The sequence below is a fragment of the Oncorhynchus gorbuscha genome, linkage group LG01 (assembly GCF_021184085.1).
Source record: "Oncorhynchus gorbuscha isolate QuinsamMale2020 ecotype Even-year linkage group LG01, OgorEven_v1.0, whole genome shotgun sequence".
NCBI lineage: Eukaryota > Metazoa > Chordata > Actinopteri > Salmoniformes > Salmonidae > Oncorhynchus > Oncorhynchus gorbuscha.
This window is the reverse complement of record NC_060173.1, coordinates 79,567,271-79,584,773: the sequence shown is the minus strand read 5'-3', so window position 1 is coordinate 79,584,773 and position 17,503 is coordinate 79,567,271. Positions and strand designations below refer to the sequence as shown.

General features: G+C 43.8%; 1 protein-coding gene across 15 annotated transcripts in view; it reads right to left on the bottom strand.

Moving 5' to 3' along the window:
* Positions 1 to 17,503, bottom strand: part of stxbp5l (syntaxin binding protein 5L) — a 252,547-nt gene that overhangs the window by 19,820 nt on the left and 215,224 nt on the right. For 5 of the 15 annotated variants that reach the window (XM_046361758.1, XM_046361787.1, XM_046361778.1 and 2 more), the window contains one exon: positions 4,647 to 4,829. The exons of 4 other annotated variants lie outside the window; for them this stretch is intronic. In XM_046361758.1, the coding sequence (XP_046217714.1) occupies positions 4,647 to 4,829 (183 nt within the window). Of the gene's footprint in view, positions 1 to 4,646; positions 4,830 to 8,708; positions 8,763 to 11,668; positions 11,774 to 17,503 lie in introns of all 15 variants that reach the window. 6 more of the 15 variants (XM_046361714.1, XM_046361749.1, XM_046361740.1 and 3 more) reach the window with 3 other exon arrangements.

Here is a 17,503-nt window from a genome sequence, read left to right as displayed (position 1 = left end):
TTTTTGAACCATTCCATTGTAGATTTTGCTTTATGTTTTGGATCATTGTCTTGGAAGACAAATCTCCATCCCAGTCTCAGGTCTTTTGCAGACTCCATCAGGTTTTCTTCCAGAATGGTCCTGTATTTGGCTCCATCCATCTTCCCATCAATTTTAACCATCTTCCCTGTCCCTGCTGAAGAAAAGCAGGCCCAAACCATGATGCTGCCACCACCATGTTTGACAGTGGGGATGGTGTGTTCAGGGTGATGAGCTGTGTTGCTTTTACGCCAAACATAACGTTTTGCATTGTTGCCAAAAAGTTCAATTTTGGTTTCATCTGACCAGAGCACCTTCTTCCACATGTTTGGTGTGTCTCCCAGGTGGCTTGTGGCAAACTTTAAAGACACTTTTTATGGATATCTTTAAGAAATGGCTTTCTTCTTGCCACTCTTCCATAAAGGCCAGATTTGTGCAATATACGACTGATTGTTGTCCTATGGACAGAGTCTCCCACCTCAGCTGTAGATCTCTGCAGTTCATCCAGAGTGATCATGGGCCTCTTGGCTGCATCTCTGATCAGTCTTCTTCTTGTATGAGCTGAAGGTTTAGAGCACATATGTCAGAGTCAAGGCCCGCGGGCCACATCCGGCCCGCGAGAAGGTTTTTTACGGCCCCTGGGATGATCTTGATTTGTTATTAGAACCGGCCCGCAGACCGCAGCAAGCCGGCAGCCCGCAGATCTTTTACACGCACCAATACTACATTTCCCACAATGCAACGGTGACGCACCGAGCAGTAGGCTGCTTCATTTCAATATTTATTGGCACAGCAGTTGTCAGCATCACAGTAAAATTAACTTTCAGATACCCATCAAAAATGGCAAAACGGAAGGTGGACACTGAGAACCGGGGTTTCAAACAAGGTGGGAGTCGGAGTATTTGTTCACGGAGGTAGCTGGAAAACCTGTGTGTCTTCTGTGTGGAGAAAGTGTGGCGGTACTGAAAGAGTATAATCTGAGACGACATTATGAAACGAAACACGCGGACAAAAACAAGAATATGGACATGGAACAAAGGCTACAAAAGGCAGAGGAATTAAAACGAGGCCTCAAATCTCGACAGGCTCTGTTCAAAAAAGCCAAATCACAAGGCCAGGCTGCTGTCAAGGCCAGTTTTATTTTGGCAGAAGAGATCGCTAAATCAGCCCGGCCATTTACGGAGGGGGATTTCATCAAAAACTGCATGATTAAAGTTTGTGACGAAGTTTGCCCAGAAAAAAGGCAACTCTTTTTAAATGTGAGTCTGAGCAGAAACACCATTGCCGAGAGAGTAGACCAGTTGTCCATCAATCTAAAAGAGCAGCTTGTGAAAAAGGGAAAAGATTGCATTGCATATTCCTTGGATGTGGATGACGCGACAGGTGAGCTGACAGCTTATCATTGTATCATACACCAGGAAGCGTTGTGCGGTAAAGCCTTGAAAATGGAGCATGTAATGAGCATCATCACGCGCACAGTTAACTTTATCAGAGCCAAAGGTTTGAATCACCGCCAGTTCAAGGCATTTCTGACGGAGTTAGAAACGGAGCATGGTGATTTGCCTTATCACACAGAGGTGCGATGGCTAAGCCAGGGAAAGGTGCTTCAAAGATGTTTCGAGCTTCGTGAGGAGATTTGTCTGTTCTTGGACAGCAAAGGGAAAGACACAACACAACTCCGAGACGAAATGTTTCTGTGTGAAATGGCTTTTCTGTGTGACATTACGAGTCATCTGAATGCAATGAACTTGCAGCTGCAGGGTCGGGATCGTGTCATCTCTGATATGTACAGTACAGTGAAGGCATTTAAAACCAAACTGACTCTGTGGGAGACGCAGATGCGGAAAGAAAATTTGAGCCACTTTCCCAGCTGCCAGACCATGAAAGAGAAGCTCTCTACCAGTGCGTTCCCGAGCGCACAGTTGGCTGATAAAATAGGTATGCTTGCCGCTGACTTTCGACGCCGATTTGCTGACTTTGAAGCACAAAAAAGCAGGTTGGAACTGCTCGGTAACCCATTTGCTGTTGACGTGGAAAGCTCACCACCAAACCTCCAAATGGAGTTGATTGACCTCCAATGCAATGATGCACTGAGGGCAAAATATGCGGCAGTGGGTGCTGCGGAGTTCGCCCGTTTCCTCCCCGACACAATGCCCCAGCTGCGCATCCAGGCTGCTCAAACGTTGTCTATGTTTGGCAGCACATACCTGTGTGAACAACTGTTTTCTTTGATGAACTTGAACAAAACATCACACAGAAGTCGACTTACTGCTGAACACCTCCACTCAATTCTGAGGATTTCCTCAGCTCAGAGCCTTACCCCGAACATTGATGAACTTGTGGAAAAGATGGGACACCACCAAGTATCACCCTCAACCTCAAACAAGAGAATATTACTGTGCAATCACATATTTAGAGTTTTTACTCAGTTCAAGTTTAAAAGTTAAAGTTTAATATTTGTTTTCACTGCATGTTACTTCTCCTTAAACAAAGTGTTGTTTTTGATTAATAGATTTTTGCACTTTATTTTATTGTATTTCAATCCAATTATATTTTTAAAATATTTCAGTTGAGTGGATGATAGAAAATTGCTATTATTGTTTTTTTCTTTGAAGTAAATTTAGCCCACTTTTGCTAAAATAGAAAATATAGGCTACTGATGGTGCCTTGAATACCGGTTTCTTTCATTTAATGTTCATGTTATGGGGATTTTTATATAAAGGAAATTTGTCTTTTGTGTCTGTTGAAAATTAAAGATTACTGACAGAGCCATAAGAAAATATTGCTTTATTTATCTGATCATATTGGAATATATTTGTTAGGTTTTCAGTAGGTTCAATTAGGTTCACTAGACTATATGCGTCATTTAAAAAATTTTCAATGAACATTCGAACAGTCCGGCCCTCGGCTTGTAGCTAAATTTTTTATTTGGCCCTCCGTCCATTTGACTTTGACACCCCTGGTTTAGAGGGACGGCCAGGTCTTGGTAGATTTGCAGTGGTCTGATACTCCTTCCATTTCAATATTATCGCTTGCACAGTGCTCCTTGGGATGTTTAAAGCTTGGGAAATCTTTTTGTATCCAAATCCGGCTTTAAACTTCTTCACAACAGTATCTCGGACCTGCCTGGTGTGTTCCTTGTTCTTCATGATGCTCTCTGCGCTTTTAACGGACCTCTGAGATTATCACAGTGCAGGTGCATTTATACGGAGACTTGATTACACACAGGTGGATTGTATTTATCATCATTAGTCATTTAGGTCAACATTGGATCATTCAGAGATCCTCACTGAACTTCTGGAGAGAGTTTGCTGCACTGAAAGTAAAGGGGTTGAATAATTTTGCACGCCCACATTTTCAGTTTTTGATTTGTTAAAAAAGTTTGAAATATCCAATAAATGTTGTTTGACTTTATGATTGTGTCCCACTTGTTGTTGATTCTTCACAAAAAAATACAGTTTTATATCTTTACGTTTGAAGCCTGAAATGTGGCAAAAGGTCGCAAAGTTCAAGGGGGGCGAATACTTTCGCAAGGCACTATATATATATATATATATATATACATACGCATATACATACACCTTTACATACACACACACACACACACACACACACACACACACACACACACACACACACACACACACACACACACACACACACACACACACACACACACACACACACACACACACACACACACACACACACACACACACACACACACACACACACACACACACACACACACACACACACACATACATACATACATACATACATACATACATACATACATACATACATACATACATACATACATACATACATACATACATACATACATACATACATACATACATACATACATACATACATACATACATACATACATACATACTCACACACACACACATACCACACAGTACAGTATGGAATGAAACACCTACTGGCGCCACACATACAGCACATAGATATACACACACAAACACCCACCCTGTCACCATTGATACACTAACACAGGGACGGTATGGGTGGTACAAAGTGAGGGTGTGGGCTTTAGTGTTGTGGTGTAGTCACATTGTGGTGGTGTGGTGGAAATTGAAGGGCTGTGAATGACAAGTGAGGTCACAGCGGAAGGGCCGCTGGAGTATGTGCGAGCAAATGTGTGTGAAAATCCCCAACAATTTGTCTTCAGCAAAACCTTTTTGTGAACTTTGACTTTATAGCTGTTCTCTTACAATTTTACATGTGACGCAACATGTTTTGAAGTGGTCAACTGTAATCATCTACCCTATCAATATAACACTCATCACAGACAATGCTGAAGAGAAAAGTCCCACAGTATCCACCCTGCTATATGGTGACTAACCAGGAGGGACATAATACTGTAACATTAAATGTCAGTTATACTTCAGTAATATAGCATTCACCATTTTTTCTTCAGGATAGAAAAGTCAGAGAAGGCACAATCAAAATGAATGAGAAAACAGCAGATATCCCACCAACCACAACCCAACCAACCAACCTCTCACCCCCTACCTGTTGATGACTGGCAGACATGCACTTAGGATGGGAGGATGAAAAGGTTAGGAAGAGGGTTTAAGGGGAAGGGGACAAGCACACACCTTCTGTGTGGGAGGAAACAGGCAAAGAGATCTCCATGCAAGCGGCGGACTGGGCCTTGCGGAAGGGCGGTCGGCCAGGCCCTCTCCGGGTGAGCCGCGGGCCCTCGGGAACCCCTGTGATGCGAGGCTTCCCCACGGAGCAGGGCTGGGAGGTGGGACTAGTGCAATGTCCATTGACATGATCTGCAACAACGGCAAAGCATTAGCAAACGACTTCAGGAAAACAAAGCAGAGAGAGAGGGAAAAAACGTCTATGGTAAAGAGAAAATGACAGAGGTAATGAGGTTAGAGTTAGAACGAGAGATCTAGTTAGAGATATAGAGAGTTAAAGAGATTAAGAGAGGTAGAGTTACCTGACCACTGTGACTGACCCAAACTTAAAGGAAAGCTTTGACTATGTACAGACTCCGTGAGCGTAGCCTTGCTATTGAGAAAGGCCGCCATAGGCAGACATGGCTGTCAAGAGAAGACAGGCTATGTGCACACTGCCCACAAAATGAGGTGGAAACTGAGCTGCACTTCCTAACCTCCTGCCAAATGTATGACCATATTAGAGACACATATTTCCCTTTGATTACACAGATCCACAAGGAATTTGAAAACAAACACCAATTTTGATAAACTCCCAATATCTACTGGGTGAAATTCCACAGTGTGCCATCACAGCAGCAAGATTTGTGACCTGTTGGTCACAAGAAAAGGGCTACCAGTAAAGAACAAACACCATTGTAAATACAACCCATATTTGTGCTTATTTATTTTCCCTTGTGTACTTTCACCATTTGTACATCGTTACAACACTGTATATATTATGACATTTGTAATGTCTTTATTCTTTTGAAACTTCTGTATGTGTAATGTTAATTTTGTATTGTTTATTTCACTTTTGTATATTATCTACCTCACTTGCTTTGGCAATGTTAACACATGTTTCCCATGCCAATACAGCCCCTTGAATTGAATTGAAATTGAAATTGAGTTAGAGAGAGAGAGAGAGAGAGAGAGAGAGAGAGAGAGAGAGAGAGAGAGAGAGAGAGAGAGAGAGAGAGAGAGAGAGAGAGAGAGAGAGAGAGAGAGAGAGAGAGAGAGAGAGAGAGAGAGAGAGAGAGAGAGAGAGAGAGTTGAAAACAGCATGTCCAGAAACTGGAGCATTAAAGAGAGATAGTTAGATTTAGATGGAGACAGAGAGTTAGAGAGATAATTACAGAGAGATAGAGAGAGAAGGAGAGTGGAAAAGCAATCAAAATATAGGGAGAAGCTTTTTACTCAATCCATGCCAAGAAAATAAAAGAGATACAAAACAATGTTGATTAAAATAAATAAATAGATTCACAGGTGATGGTAAAGTACATTCGGTCGGACTAGGCATTTTACAGAGTCTTTCATCATCCCTTTGTTTTTGTCCTCAAGTGGCATTGAGAGAGTTTCACACTCAGTACCGAACTTTATTTTACTTTTGAGAGGTGCCGACGAAACTCAGGTAATACATTTTTGACCAGTAAGGTCCTCACCAGACTAGCATCAGGAGCGGTGCAGCACTTCAAACATTTAAGAAATCAGAGACCTTGGGGTGGATTCCAGAGTGTATCAATATTTGAATAGAGTTGGTTGATACTGTAGGTATACAGTGTAGGTTAATGAAACAGCATACTGGACTGGCTGATGCCTCTGAGACAAGGTGGGTACATGTATGGTGCCTGCTCTGAATTGTGTATATTCATATTGATACGTGTGGGTGCCCACACTTGCTTGTGTGTGTGCGCATGCACGTGTGTGTGTGCCTGCTCTCTCCAATGGTATTTTTGAGCCAAAAACTCTATGTTAATGAGACACAATTTATTTTTGGGGGGGGTTCTATGGGCTTGGCGCCTATTCCGCAGCTCGTCAGCCTGTGGCTTCGTCAGCCAAACAGGGAAAGCTCCTCTGCCGCCAAGAGACTAAGAATTAAGCAGCTGACGACGTCTGTGCCAGATGCAGACCACTCTGCCGCCAAGAGACTAAGAATTAAGCAGCTGACGACGTCTGTGCAGACCACTCTGCCGCTTCCATGTCTCCACTGTCAAGTAAACAAAACTTTGGCATTTTATTGACTGACAGCTCCCAGTGAGGTAGCACTCCACCAGCGCTACACTCCAGAGCAGAAATCAGTGTGTGTGTGACAGAGAGGCTTGTTGGGAGCAATCCTCATTGAGTGAGAGCTGCATTCAGGAAGTTGGCATTAGCCTGGGTGCCAGTCTGCTTCCGCTCGCTTGCCAACACATGTTCGTTTTGACAGTGGAGTAGGCAAACGCACAAACAGATCTGGGACCAGGCTAAGTTGGCCTCGTGTTAACTACTGAATATGCCAGACAGGAATCTCTAGTGGGTTGTCTGTTTAGCTATGGTGATTTGAAGGAACACACACTCCTAACACCAAATCCCTTGTTAGGCCCATTGATGCAAATCTAGTTTACTTTCTAAGTGAGGATGAAAGACTCTGTGGTGCCACCCAGTCCGCGTGCGCCTCCAGTCCAGTTTCACAGCAGGCTGTAGCAGGGCAATAGTGGGCTTGGAAACTGAGGATAGCTCCAGTGCCAATGTATGTGCTACATGACTACGCCATTGTGTGTCTGGCTAGCACTTATCATCATGGTTGGGTCTGCCAATCAGTGGTTTGTCCTGGCACAGTCTAAAGGAAACTGGTCCACATCAGAAAAAAATGGCAGTCTACCCACCCCACCTACACACACTCACTCTCCTTTTCTCTCTTTCTCTCGCTCTAACACACACACAGACACAGACACATACAGTACACACACACGTTCACGCGCACACACACACACACACACACACACACACACACACACACACACACACACACACACACACACACACACACACACACACACACACACACACACACACACGCAGGTTCAAGTAATTTAATCACATGAAACAGTCCCACTTTGTAGCAGCTGTATCCTTGACTAATGACAGACAGCTGCTCATATTATATTTGAACTAATTACATAGGTGCATTACTATGTTAACAGCCTAAACAGGGCACTGATCACGGTTGAAATAGATTTTTGTTCCACTGCATGTTTAATTGAATTTGGACTGCTTGGAATAGTGCTTGAACCTTTTTTGATTAGCCTCCAATTGTTGTTCAACGTTTAAAAGGAGATACATTTCCCAATGCGGTAGGTGCATTTTTGCTATCAACTATCATCCTTTTCAGTTTAATTTCCTGTTAAATGATGGCTTGTTTACCCGACACGGTCTCACTCTAAAACTACAGCCACACATTTCAAACCTGTTGAAGGAAACAGTTGTCATTTCACAGATGTCATACTGTAGATATTGGCACAGTAGTGTACTGTATATGAATTGAAGAGGCATATAGTAGAGGGATATAGTAGGACAGGACAGAGCAGAAGCATGAGCGAGAGAACCTGTGACTGCAAGGGGTGTAGGAGCTCAAGGGATGTACTGAGAAAGAGCGTGTCGCTACAGTCTACAGGAAATGCAGAATGGTCCAGCAACAATGGAGCAAGTCCCGTTGGAGAGACGATAATGATCCAATCACGATGGAGCAAGGCTGTTTAGAGTTAGAGAATGGTCCAATCACAGCATAGAGCAAGGCTGTTTGGAGATAGAAAATGATCCAATCACGATGGAGCGAGGCTGTATAGAGAGACAGAGAAGGGTCCAATCTCAATAGAGCGAGAGTACATTTGGAAATGCATCTCCCAAAACGATATGGGCATGAGGTAAGAGCCACCTTTGGAAACACTTGCAAAATGTACGATAAACAAAAAAGCTTTAGACGGGTAAAAACACAGACATAGAAAGTCAAAGGAGAAGGACAGAACAGGCCATTCAGTCTCATCATGAGCTGGTCAAGGAGAAGAAGTGAGTGATAAGAAAATACTGCTGGTTGCGTGAAGAGGAAGCTACTTGATGTGAACAACATAAATAAAAACAAATATAAAATGTATATCTGCGCATAACAGGACAAAAGAGGAAGTAAATTAATCAAATGAAACGAGGGTAAAAACTGCTGGCTTTCGCCTACCGTACCAAGATCAGTCTTAAGATCTGTTGGCAGACTTAACTTTCTGCCGGGTCCCTTTACTGTAACAAAAGACATAGGAAAGAAAGGAGCAGTTAATGTTTCCGAACCAAAACCAAACCAAAATGGGAAGCAAAAGTAAAAGCCAAACGATGCAGAAAACAAAAGATCAAACCAAACAAAAACTGAACAATGTAATTCAAAACGTGCAAAAGTGTGCAGTTGTCGCACATGGCAGGCAGATGCAGAGGCCATTCCCATCATGCTCCATGGTTTTCCCAGACCAGTGGTCCCAGTCAGAGAGTGTAGACACGGGAACAGTGAAAGCAGTTGTAGAAACAGGAACCGAGAAACCCGTTTTCGGGCAAGACTCCTTCCCAGTGTGTCTTCCAAGTCTTCCATTCTCTGGCCACTCAAAAGCAACTGATTTAAGTAGAGGGATTTTCTGATTGTTTGTTTTATTTATTTCTGTATGTTCGGGTTGTCAGAGTTCACTAAGGCCTGGGGGGTTTGGCATAAGAAACATAAATAAACTGGGAACTCAAATAAACACAAAACAGATTGGAAAGACACAAACAAGTTCAACATTTTGCAAGCATTTTGCAGTATATACAGAACTGCAAAGGTACATGTTGAGAGACGGTCATTCATTTTTCCTCAGTCGATTCAAAGGACATACCATGAGGACACTGGTTTTGGTTGGTTAGATAATTATTCTGGTGTATGGGAAATGTGGGATGTTGAAAAGGATGGCAAATCAAGAAACCACACACCAATCTTTGTAAAGTAATGTTTGGGGCAAGCTAGCAGATATTGGAAAGTGCAGTTGTTTGATTGCAACATCTATAAGTGGAATCCAGAACATTTTAGCTTTGAAATTGAAAAAACTCTTATGGGCCCCCCCAAAAATACTCTGTTTTACAGATAATAATTCAAGAGGCCAAAAGTCTGAATTCCACCATCTTTCATGGGCTTTGAGTAGGGGAAAAGTGGTGTGCTGAGGTAGAATTGAAGTAGGAGTCATTTTATGATAAATTGCCTTGTTGGGAGCATAGAATTTGAAAGGGATTTTGATGTAAATTAAATGTTCTCCTTGTGCGGTGCTTGTGACAAAATTGCTGTAGTATATAGTGCCGTGGCATCATTTAATTCTGAAATCAATAAAGTGTGTGTGTGTGTCTGTGTGTGTGTGGCCAGATGTTGCGGCCATGATGCGTAGCAGCAGAACTGTGTAGAAACAGAGGAATATAAAGATGGAATGACAGTGCTCTACCAACAGCACTGGTATTCACTATTCACAGGTGGAATTCTACAAGTCATTTAACAGATCACTTGCACCATGTTAGGACTCTTATGGGAATATGTTTGCTGGATAGAAGGATGTTTGAACTGAATAAAAAGTGGGACTGTGCATTGTGCCAGCGATGCCTTTTAACAAATGACAGTATTTACATATTTGGGGACCTAATTATGTTACATATCAACCTGTTGCCCTACGAAAGGCCAGTTTGTCTTTCTCAGTTATGGAAAAATATAAAAGTATATTGTCTTGTTTATATGCCCTGATAACATCCAAATGCAATTTTATGGTAAATATTTAGGGGGTATTAATTGCTAGTGACATGGAGCATATTGCAACCATCATTGGCTACCAGATTACTGTCAATTGATCTCTTGTCAAACCATCAATGGCCACCAGATTACTGTCAATTGATCTCTTGTCAAACCATCAATGGCCACCAGATTACCGTTAATTGATCTCTTGTTAAACCATCAATATGGGTTAAATTCACTTGCACAGCTAATCTCAATTGCAACCATTATTGGACACCTCTACCGCTCCCTAAAGCTGATGTCGGTGTTACCTTAGACCTGCCTGCGACCAAAGTCTCTGAAGATACAGTATGTTCACCCTGTTGATGGGTATTATCAACGGAACCATTTAGTCCTACTTTTTGAGCAGATTAAGTGCAATTCATCGATTTGACAATCCTTCCGTACAACTGAAATAAAGTTAATAAATAAATAAATAAAGTATTTTCTCATTTACCACGACAAATCTACTGTAGCAATTTTCCCATGTGAATGGAAAACTAATGTTGGTGTAGCCTACTCGTAATATTTGATTTGATTCCAATTTATGTTATCCATTAAATCCAACTGTCTTTAAAATAAAAATGTCTGGTACGGTCATTTCTTATCAAAATTGGGGGTAAACTATTCCTGGTCTGTCCATATTTGAAATGTGTAACTAAAAGTTAATCAGCCTGTCGGTTTCCGATGCTCCTGATAGGTCGATATTTCATTGGGGGCGGGAATAGAGAACCTAAACACAGCTGTCTGGTATCATCATGGAGTCCATGCAGTTAGACACATCACAGAGTATTAGATGTTGTTATTATGTTAAAGAGGACGTTGTGGGTGAGAAAAACCAAATAGACAAAGTTAGTGTTACAAAGGAATGATATTCAGAGTGCCTCCCAACAGGAAGGGCAAAGATGCATGGTCTTCCTCACAAGAACATGACAACAACAACAACAACAACAAACATGGATGAATCACAGAGGAGCTGAAGAATTAGGGAGGAGTGACCTTGACTGACTCCTCCCGCTTTTCTCCGCAGCCTTCCTCAGTAGCACGGCTGATGAAGGATGCAAGGCCACAAGACCAGACTAGACCCAGCACAAAACACACATCGCCCCCTACAGCTGGGGCTGAGGCAATGCAACAACGCCTACATCTTCTGCTCACAGATGCATGGATCACAATGTTGAAAGTTGGAAGTTGGAACAGACAAGCATAGGAACACACTCCATATGCTACCATGCAACGCCCCACACCCACAAACCCACCCACAAACCATCCTCCCTCCACCCTCCACCCCTCAGCCCCCCACCCACCCACCCACGCACACTCCCCCAGCGATAGGACGTGAAAGGTTTCCCTGGGCTGTCGTCCCTCCTCTTACCATTGTCCAGTAAGTAAAAGACTGGACTGCAGTGGCTGGCTCTCAGACTGGCCACAGGCTCAGGCATGGAGCGAGGGTCATAGTGAAGAGAGCTTGGGTAGGGAACTGGAATAGGAGATGCAACAGAACACACACTTTTCAGGAGGGAGAAAACAAAACAACATGGGTGAATTGAGATAAAGACAAGCAGGTACATAATAGCAGTTGATTCTGAAGATACCAATACAAAACGTGAGTGATAAGGTCAAGGTAAGGCTACCATGCAAACACAACCACGACAACGAAAACAACAACTAATACTGCTACTACAACGACTACTATGTCTACAACTACTATCACAACTCACCATCACAAATCACTGCAACTCAATGAAATGTTGTCATTGATGATACAGGTAAAGTAGCACCTGTTGTTAACATTTATGCTAGGACTTCCTCACAGCCGGTTGTCTAGTCCAGTCACACTCCGGTCAAAATAACCCAGCACCCTTCCAACAGAATTCAGGATGAGAGAGTGTTCTTGACGTGTCGATTCCAGACTTGGCTAACAACATGTGCTTCCTTACTGTACTGTAAAATTTGCTCTCTAGCACCTCTCAAACTCATTTTCAAATTCTCGTTAGATTCCTTGTGACATAACGCAGACTAAATGATGTTTCAAACTTGGTGTGCAGGTGTGTGGTGAACAGTAAGTACATTTAATCCCAGCCACTCTGCTCATTATAGGAGATAAGAACGGCCACATCCAGCCCGGGCAGGTGGCTTCAGCTCCCCGCTTTCCTTTAAGCTCCCCTTTAAACAGCCAGCCTGTGAGCTCAGGGACAGCACCATCACCTCTCCTTTAAGCTCTCCTTTAAACAGCCAGCCTGTGAGCTCAGGGACAGCACCATCACCTCTCCTTTCTTCTCCTGGAGCCTCGCTTTGCCTCTAAATTTATCCTGCTTGGTCAGAGCCACTCTCTGGCATTTCCACTTATTTTGCCCAACCTCACGACTCGCATCTCGCCCCAGACTACAGGATCTATACTACCATCAGCCACAGCAGCCATCGTGAGCAGAAACCCAGACACAACAAGAGATAGTAACAAAGTAAACAAACAACAATGGAAAGGAGGATATGGCTTCAAAGACGAACATGGGGCCCAATTACGGGGCCTAACGGAGGGGGGGGTAAGAAGTAAGAAGGAGGGAGTGAGAGAGAGGAGAGTTGAGACGGGTGATGGTGGATAGTTAATAGGCTGCCTGCCGGGTCTGGGTTTGGCCAGTGGTGGTCACAGCAGGACTGGGATGTCAGGGCAAGGGGACAGCCAGAGCCAGCCAGGCACAGGTCACTAATCGTCTCAGAGCTGCTTGGGAGAATAACGACGACAGAATCTCGCCATGAGCCCTCTGCCTCAGGATGGAGACTCTGCCTTTCATCTGCCTGTCATCTGTCCATCTCTTCCTTCCTGCCTCTGATATCCTATATGTTTCCCACCACTTTTTCCCCAGCTATACCTGTGACATTCTTTGCACACTTTTCTCTGCACCTTTGTAAACACCACACAGTCACACATCACATCCTCATCTCTCTTCCTACCCGATCTCCACCAGTCTCGCTTTTCTCATCTCTGCAATCAATAAAGGGGGGACCGGATAATAGATAGGCTACCCTGACATATTCCACATAGCTATGCACATTGGTATGCATTTCTTCTAACGGCGTACCACCAACACTGTGTCCTCAGGAGATGTGTGGATACAATGGCAGGGTCAGCCAGGTCTAAGATCCTATAGAGCCAAGACAAACTGCAGTCAGGGCGAGAGAGATAGCGAGAGAGATGGAAAGATAGAGAGAGAAAGAGAGAGAGGGACAGGGAGGGAGCGGGAGAAGGAGCGGGTGGAGAGAAAGAGAGAGAGAGAGAGAGAAAGATGGAAAGAGAGAGTGCTAGAGAGAGAGAAAGAGAGGGAGAGAGAGAAAGAGAGGGAGGGAGAGAAAGAGTTCCAGAGAGACAGAGAGGGAGGGAGGGAGGGAGGGAGAGAAAGAGAGGCAGAGAGAGAGAGGGAGGAGAGAGAAAGAGAGGCAGAGAGAGAGAGAGAGAGAGAGAGAGAGAGAGAGAGAGAGAGAGAGAGAGAGAGGCAGAGAGAGAGAGAGAGAGAGAGAGAGAGAGAGAGAGAGAGAGAGAGAGAGAGAGAGAGAGAGAAGAGAGAGAGAAAGAGAGAGAGAGAGAAAGATGGTAAGAGAGAACGCAGAGAGAGAGAGGGAGGGAGAGAAAGAGAGGCAGAGAGAGAGAGAGAGAGAGAGAGAGAGAGAGAGAGAGAGAGAGAGAGAGAGAGAGAGAGAGAGAGAGAGAGAGAGAGAGAGAGAGAGAGAGAGAGAGAAAGAGAGGCAGAGAGAGAGAAAGAGAGAGAGAGAGAGAGAGAAAGATGGTAAGAGAGAATGCTAGAGAGAGAGAGAGGGAGGGAGAGAAAGAGAGCCTTGTGCAAGACCTTACATTTACTGGTCCTACTTCCTCCGAATCAGAAGCCATGTTCATTCATAATGCAGACGCTTATGGCAAATTGATTTCCAAACAGGGAAAACATTTTTTTTATGGACTCATTAAATATTCACAACAACATGCTCCGGAGTTTAGATTCGCCTCTGGAAATAAGTGTGTGAAAAACGGGCAGAAAAGATGACGTCAGGAGAAACAAACGAGGCCTCATCAATCCCTGTCGGGGGAAAAGTCGGTGGGAAAAGTTTTTCTTCAGAATGGCTGTGCTTTCACAAACATCCCTCACTCCACCCCCCCCCCCTCACTCCCTCCTCCATCATTCTCTTTTTTCCCCCGAATTCTTTCCATTTCCCAAACGCTACACAAAGCATTTCAAGTTATTCACGCTCCACTGACAGGTTTGAGAGTTCAAGTGGATTCTTGCTTCCTGCAAAATAAGATGCTGGTTAAATAGCTGTCTGCTTGAGTACATGCCAATTGACACTTCTTTCTCCGTCCCCTGTCGGCGCGTCAGCACTAAGTGACCCGCACAGACAGAGCAACGTGTGGCGCTCCTAAGAGGAACACATCAAACACAGTGACATCACCGTAACAGACATTACAGGTCATTGTTGACACCATTAATCAGCCCCCTTCCACACATTCCATTATAGATTTAATGTCTGGGGCCTGGTGAGAACATTATTTATAGGTGATGATGGCTCTGTCTGGCAAAGTGATGATTCAAATACGAAGCAAATATTTACACAGAAGAAGAACATTCTAGTCTAAACTTAAGTTGCTGAGAATCTGCAATCTTAGGCTATGTAAAAAAAATATATAAAAAAATGTGCGCAAACACACTCAGACACATGTACGTACACATACTCCCAGTGAAATAAAGATGGCCTTACATCAAGTATAAAGCAAGGCTGTATGGAATCCAAAGCCTAGAGAACACAGCAGGTCTAACAGCACGGCTGGCATTGTATTCCCATCACACACACATTAGTCCAACAGCAGTATCCCTCCCTCCCTCCCTCCCTCCCCCCTCAGCTCCCTCCCCACCGCTCAATGTTTGCTATCCTCCTTTTTCAGTGTGAAAAAGACAAATATTAAACATTTAGCCCCAGCTCCTTCTCAATGCTCATTCTCAGGCACAGCTGGTTTGGTCTGAGCAGAGAGAGGAGAAAGGGAGGGGAGAGGAGGGGAGTGATAAAGAGGAGGAGAAGGGCAGTGGGAAAAAATGTAACGCTGTCAAACACACACACACACACGCATACACGCACACACGCACACGCACGCACGCACGCACGCACGCACGCACGCACGCACGCACGCACGCACACACGCACACACACACACACACACACACACACACACACACACACACACACACAGTTCTCTGATGCACCAGAACAGTCTGGTGCATCACACAGCAAACTCACACACACACCACACACACACTCTAACACATCCATCTAGCAAACCAGCAGGCCACTGCTCTCTCTGATGCATTAACATTATCTCTGGCCTCTTTCAAATTATTTATATATATATTTTTTAACACATCCATCTAAATAAATCTTTCAATTATACTGCTATCTAATTATTATTATTATCTCCTCTGTAGCTCTTTTGGTAATTATTTATATATTTATTTTTTTACCATATATAGAATGTATGCACAATGACTGTATCTTTCTAATTATAAATATATATTATTATTATATATATATATATATATATATATATATATATATATATATATATATATATATATATATATATACACACACCAAGTTTACAAAAGCTCTTTCCATGATAGACTGAACAGGTGATAGCCATGATCCCTTATTGATGTCATTTGTTAAATACACTTTAATCAGTGTAGATGAAGGAGAGGAGACAAGTTAAAGAAGGATTTTTAAGCCTTGAGACAATTAAGACGTGGATTGTGAGTTCAGAGGGTGAATGGGACAGACAAAAAATATGAGTGCTTTTGAACGGGCATGGTAGTAGATGCCAGGCGCACCGGTTTGTGTCAAGAACTGCAGTGCTGATGGGTTTTTTACGCTCAACAGTTTCCTTTGTGTAACAAGAATGGTCCACCACCCAAACGACATCCAGTCAACTTGACACAACTTTGGGTATTTGGCATTGTATTAGGATCCCCATTAGCTGTTGCGAAAGCAGCAGCTACTCTTCCTGGGGTCCACACAAAACACCACTTCATGGGGTCCACACAAAACAACAAGAACAGCTCAAAAACAGAACTACCTCATTTCCCCTCAACATCGGACTCCCCTTAACTTCAGACACTCTCTAGCGCTTGGAGAATTTCATCACTTCGAGCTCAACATTTAAGTGGACTGGAAAATAATTGTGTGTTTCCTGTTCTCCACTCATTACCTGTATTAACTGCACCTGTTTGAACTCGTTAGCTGTATAAAAGACACCTGTCCACACACTCAATCAAACAGACTCCAACATCTCCACAATGGCCAAGACCAGAGAGCTGTGTAAGGACATCAGGGATAAAATTGTAGACCGGCACAAGGGTGGGATGGGCTACAGGACAATAGGCAAGCAGCTTGATGAGAAGGCAACAACGGTTGGCGCAATTATTAGAAAATGGAAGAAGTTCAAGATGACGGTCAATCACCCTCGGTCTGGGGCTACATGCAAGATCTCACCTCGTGGGGCATCAATGATCATGAGGAAGGTGAGGGATCAGCCCAGAACTACACGGCAGGACCTGGTCAATGACCTGAAGAGAGCTGGGACCACAGTCTCAAAGAAAACCATTAGTAACACACTACGCCGTCATGGATTAAAATCCTGCAGCGCACTCAAGGGCCCCCTGCTCAAGCCAGCGCATGTCCAGGCCCGTCTGAAGTTTGCCAATGACCATCTGGATGATCCAGAGGAGGATCATGTGGTCTGATGAGACAAAAATAGAGCTTTTTGGTCTAAACTCCCCTCGGCAGGTTTGGAGGAAGAAGAAGGATGAGTACAACCCCAAGAACACCATCCCAACCGTGAAGCATGGAGGTGGAAACATCATTCTTTGGGGATGCTTTTCTGCAAAGGGGAAAGGACGATTGCACCGTATTGAGGGGAGGATGGATGGGGCCATGTATCGCGAGATCTTAGCCAACAACCTCCTACCCTCAGTAAGAGCATTGAAGATGGGTTGTGGCTGGGTCTTCCAGCATGACAACGACCCGAAACACACAGCCAGGGCAACTAAGGAGTGGCTCCGTAAGAAGCATCCCAAGGTCCTGGAGAGGCCTAGCCAGTCCCCAGACCTGAACCCAATAGAAAATCTTTGGAGGGAGCTGAAAGTCCGTATTGCCCAGCGACAGTCCCAAACCCTGA